This window comes from Saccopteryx leptura, chromosome 1 (genome assembly GCF_036850995.1).
Source record: "Saccopteryx leptura isolate mSacLep1 chromosome 1, mSacLep1_pri_phased_curated, whole genome shotgun sequence".
NCBI classification, from domain to species: domain Eukaryota; kingdom Metazoa; phylum Chordata; class Mammalia; order Chiroptera; family Emballonuridae; genus Saccopteryx; species Saccopteryx leptura.
Window position 1 is genome coordinate 16362198 of NC_089503.1, and position 4664 is coordinate 16366861.

The following is a 4664-nucleotide window of genomic DNA, read 5'->3' on the forward strand; positions in this document are numbered from 1 at the left end:
CCATTCCCTTCAAGTTTATCCCATCCTATCATCCCCTTTCCCTCTGTCCTCTTTTCCTCTGGTCCCTTTGATCCCTCCTCTGTCTCCATTTTGTTCCTCAGTTCTCACTTTTCCTTGGATTCCTCAAATAAGTGAGGTCATATGATATTTTTCTTTCTCTGCCTGGCTTATTTCACTTAACATAATAGTTTCCAGGTCCATCCATGTTGTTGCAAAAGGTAGTATTTCCTTCTTTTTCATGGCCCCATAGTATTCTATTGTATATATGTACCACAGCTTTTTAATTAAATCTGTAATGAATACTATTCATCCTGAAAAAGATTGCTTTATTTAAGAGAAAACATGAGAAAATCTATTAACTAAATTAAATGTACAGTATTAACCATAACAAAGTCATTATCATATAGATCATAAAGTTTTGGTCTTTTTTGTCTCAAAAAAGACATTTTATACATAAAAACTAAACATATATTCTTATAAGATATTAACACCTTAAAATATATCTTAAACAATATGTATATACTAAATTACACAATCATAAAAATTACAAATATATTTTGATCATTGAAAGTATTTACATAGAAAGAGTTTTTCATCATGCCCAAGTTATTGAACCCAAGGAGAAGTTAACTACAGTTAAATAATCACACGGCTTTCCTGGAAGGAACCATTCTTCACTCAGAACAGATGAAACATTTGTCGGCTGACTCATTTCCTTTTTCTGGTCCAGAGTTTTTTCATGGCACTTTTCATCTCTCCATTTCTCAGAGTATAGATTAAGGGGTTCAACATCGGGGTGATCACAGTGTAAAACACAGCAAAGGATTTATCAATGGGTAACGTAGAAGGAGGTCTCACATACATAAAAATACAAGGGACAAAGAAGAGGACCACCACAGTAATGTGGTAGCTACAGGTGGATAAGGCTTTGCGTCTCCCATCCTGAGTAAGATTCTTCAGGGAGTAGAGAATGACCCCATAGGAGATGAGTAACAGCACAAAGATGACCACACAGATTCCCCCATCGTTGGCAACCACAATGAGGCCAATAATGTAGGTGTCAGTGCAGGCAAGTTTCAATAAGGGGTACATGTCACAGATGAAGTGGTCAATGACATTGGGGCCACAGAAGGGAAGGTTGTAAACAAGCAGAAGTTGAACTACAGCATGAACAAAACCTCCGGCCCAGGCCAACAGCAGCAGCAGAATGCACACTCGCTGATTCATGATCGTCATATAATGCAAGGGTTTGCAGATGGCCACGTAGCGGTCATAGGCCATGACCACCAGGAGTAAAATCTCGGCACCACCAGATAAGTGTCCTATAAAGAGCTGGCTCATGCAAGCTGTGAAGGAAATAGTTCTCTTCTCACAGAGTAAGTTTATAATCATATTTGGAGTAAGGGAAGTAGAATATACAGCATCCATAAATGATAGGTAGCCAAGAAAGAAGTACATCGGGGCATCCAGGGTTGAGCTGGCCACGACTGTCACAACAATCAGTAGGTTGCCCACCATTGTCACCATGTAAATGAATAAGAACACAACAAATAATATTTTCTGACCCTGGCGGCTCTGAATGAGCCCCAAGAGAACAAACTCAGTCACGTTGTTCCTTTGTTCCATAGGTCTTTCTGTACATCTTATTTCAGAGTTCAGGACAAAATTACCTGTAAATATTATTACTAGTGACTTCCTGAAATCTTAAGATAGTCTGTTTATTCATTCAACAAAGAAACTTATACTTCATCATGTTGCGGTAATTTCAGAGATTATAAGAACAGGAGTGGTCCCTAACCTCAGCAATCTCACAGACTGGTAGAGAGGCACATAATTAGAGATATATGTGGGAACAGGAGACATTATAAAATAACTGGGTTGCCATGGTAGTTTTCCATCTGGAAGCTAATAAAAGTGTACATCTAGTTAAGATCTTATGCAAAAGTAAAAACTGATTGAGGTTGAATGAAAAACTAAAGCAAGACTGACTATATGTTTACTTTCTAATTAAAAAAAGAGATGACTTCTCCACTCTAGAAGTGGAATAATCTTATCACTGAAATCTCAAATAGATACCATAAGGTTTAACAGACAGAAGTCATTTGGTGAAGAGATTTACATTTTAGAGGACATAAACAGAGTTAATATATAAAAGGGACTAAGAACTGTAAGTAATTAACAAATTAAAGACAAACAACCCAAGAGCACAGGAGTAAATCACATAAACAGGCAAATAAAGGAAGAATAAATCAAAAAGGACAAAAAACACATAAGAAACTAAAATTCACCTGTAAACAGAAATGAAGAAATTATAGAGCTTTATGACTACAGTATTACCTTGGGTTCTTCAGTTACTCAATCAAGTTCTACAGAGACTATAGCACCCTCTAATTTTTAATTAGAAAACATATTAATTGAACCTATCACAAAATTTAGGAGTATCTGTCTATTAAAATATTACCAAATAGTTACACTTGAAATTAGTTTCCAAAAATACTGTTTTACATGATTTTCTAACCACTTTGTTAAAAATCTGAAACTAATATAGAATATTATTAAATATAAACTGTAATTCAAAATTTTTAAACTCAAAATTTAAAAAAAGAATACTTATGTTAAAAACAAAAATTTATCCTGGATCTTTGGCATATGAAAATACCCAAAGATTATTACAGAATTAAATTTATCCCCACAGACTTTAGTAATCAAAAAAGTACATGATTAAGTATGAGAATCACACACTACTGTTAAAAAACTGAATTTAAACTACACCAACATGCTCTTCCAAAGCCTAGCTCAGAATCTTATGTATAAATGCACTCCCTGACTTACCTGCACCATGAGAGGGCCATTCGATTCCTGTTCTGGGCCGTGGTGCCTTCTCCCTCGTCCTTTGTGCACTGATGCCATTTCTGTGGATGCAGAGAGCAAGATAACACATGTACTGTCACTGCACCTCGAACTGGTTCCAGGTCACCTACTCTTCCCCTGCTTACAGAAAATCTGACTCACTCTGAATTTCACTGTGAACTGAGACCCAAGATATTCATTGCCGGCAGAATTTGTCTCAATAACAAATAAATGTTAAAGAAACATTTGGATGGGAGAAAAAATTAGGTATAAATTATTTAGATAAATATTTTGCAGTTTGTGTGTTACAGCAATAAAATGGAAATAGTGAAAGAACCTTAACAACATCATGATTCCTAATCGGTCATACTGGCCAGACTTCATACTGCACAGATGAACTTCGAGTTACCTGGAGGGTGGAGAATATGTCAGAATAAGTTAGGTACATAACTTTCCTATCTCTCTTCATGTACATACTTTAGGTTCTGAGTCCATCATCTCAATCCCTGAAAAAGCTGACTGTGGGAATACTGATGCTGACAAACACTCTCTGAGGTGAGGGCAGAGGTCTGTAGACATTTTATCTACACTGGAACTCCAACACAGATAATTGAGCAATTCCACTGGTGCATCTCCAAGGGCGATTCTTTGCTAATTGAATTCACTGGGACCTTCATCATAATGCTGAGGGTAGATCCTGCATCTCCGGAGATGCCACCAGGATAATCACCATGCAGACAGGACTCACAGAACCATGTCCTCTAGGGGGAAACTCATAAAAGAAGAACTTGAAGTCAAATAACCAAAAGGGGAAAAGTTTGAACTGGGCAGAAACATAATATGCAACCACTCTCATTTAAATCGTGACCTTAAGCAAACCTGCTTATGCCGTGTCTTTGCAGATGACATCGGAACTAACTTCCAGAAGATGATGCATGTTATTTCTAGAACAAGTGACTTATAACTTGTTTCCAATGCAGATGAGAGTTTGTCACACAGTTTGTCACATGGTTTCAGACAGGCAAGTTGACAGAATCTGCTGCGATGGCCGTGGGGAAAGAGAACACAGTGGGACTGTTCCATGTATCTCTAGTGTTCATTCACCAGAAACGACTGTACACTAGCCCATAAAATAAGTTGTGAGGCTTTAAAAGGACCTAAATCAAATGAAATATATATTGTATCTTATAAAAATGTAATTCAACTAGAAATTGATAACAAAAATATAACATTTCCCAATTATTTACAGGTTAAGCAGCACACGTCGAGATGACTCTCCTTCTGCGACTCCACCCTCCCCAGCATTCTGCCCTCAGAACCACAGCTGCCTTGGTCCCTGGACTCTGAGCTTCATCTCCCAACTCAGGAAGTCAGGATTCTCCCACTACCTCTTAGAGACGTCTTAGAGGCAGCTGGCTGGGACAATCCGAGGGCTCAACTTGTCTTTTTCCTATCTCTCGGTGACCAATGTCAGTTGTTTCTGACATCTAGTGTCCTAAAAATCACTGTTTCTTCTGATGTGTTTATTGTTTTAGACAGGAGGGTAAAGCTGGTCCCTGTGTTCCTAACTTATTCTGACATAACCTTCCAAGTATAATGATAATTAAAATGTTTTAAAATTTACCTATACTTCATAAAAATACATCAAGGGAAAATTGATCATATTATAAGCTCTTCACATAGGAAATTAATTCCCTCTCACTTTCTAAAAAGTATATTGTTATAGTATCATAATACATAGATTTATCTTAATATAAAATAAATATAATTTTTAAACTTAACATCAGTATCACGTAAAATAGTGGAACACTAAA

General features: G+C 36.8%; 1 protein-coding gene across 1 annotated transcript; it reads right to left on the reverse strand.

The window, feature by feature from the left end:
- Positions 1-625: 625 nt before the first annotated feature.
- On the reverse strand, positions 626-2879 carry LOC136388685 (olfactory receptor 4A47-like). Its single transcript, XM_066360504.1, has 2 exons — positions 2833-2879; positions 626-1670 (listed from the first exon to the last, which is right to left on the reverse strand). The coding sequence occupies exon 2, from the start codon at positions 1624-1626 to the stop codon at positions 709-711; it is 918 nt and encodes a 305-aa protein (XP_066216601.1). The 5' UTR covers positions 1627-1670; positions 2833-2879; the 3' UTR covers positions 626-708.
- Positions 2880-4664: the final 1785 nt, after the last annotated feature.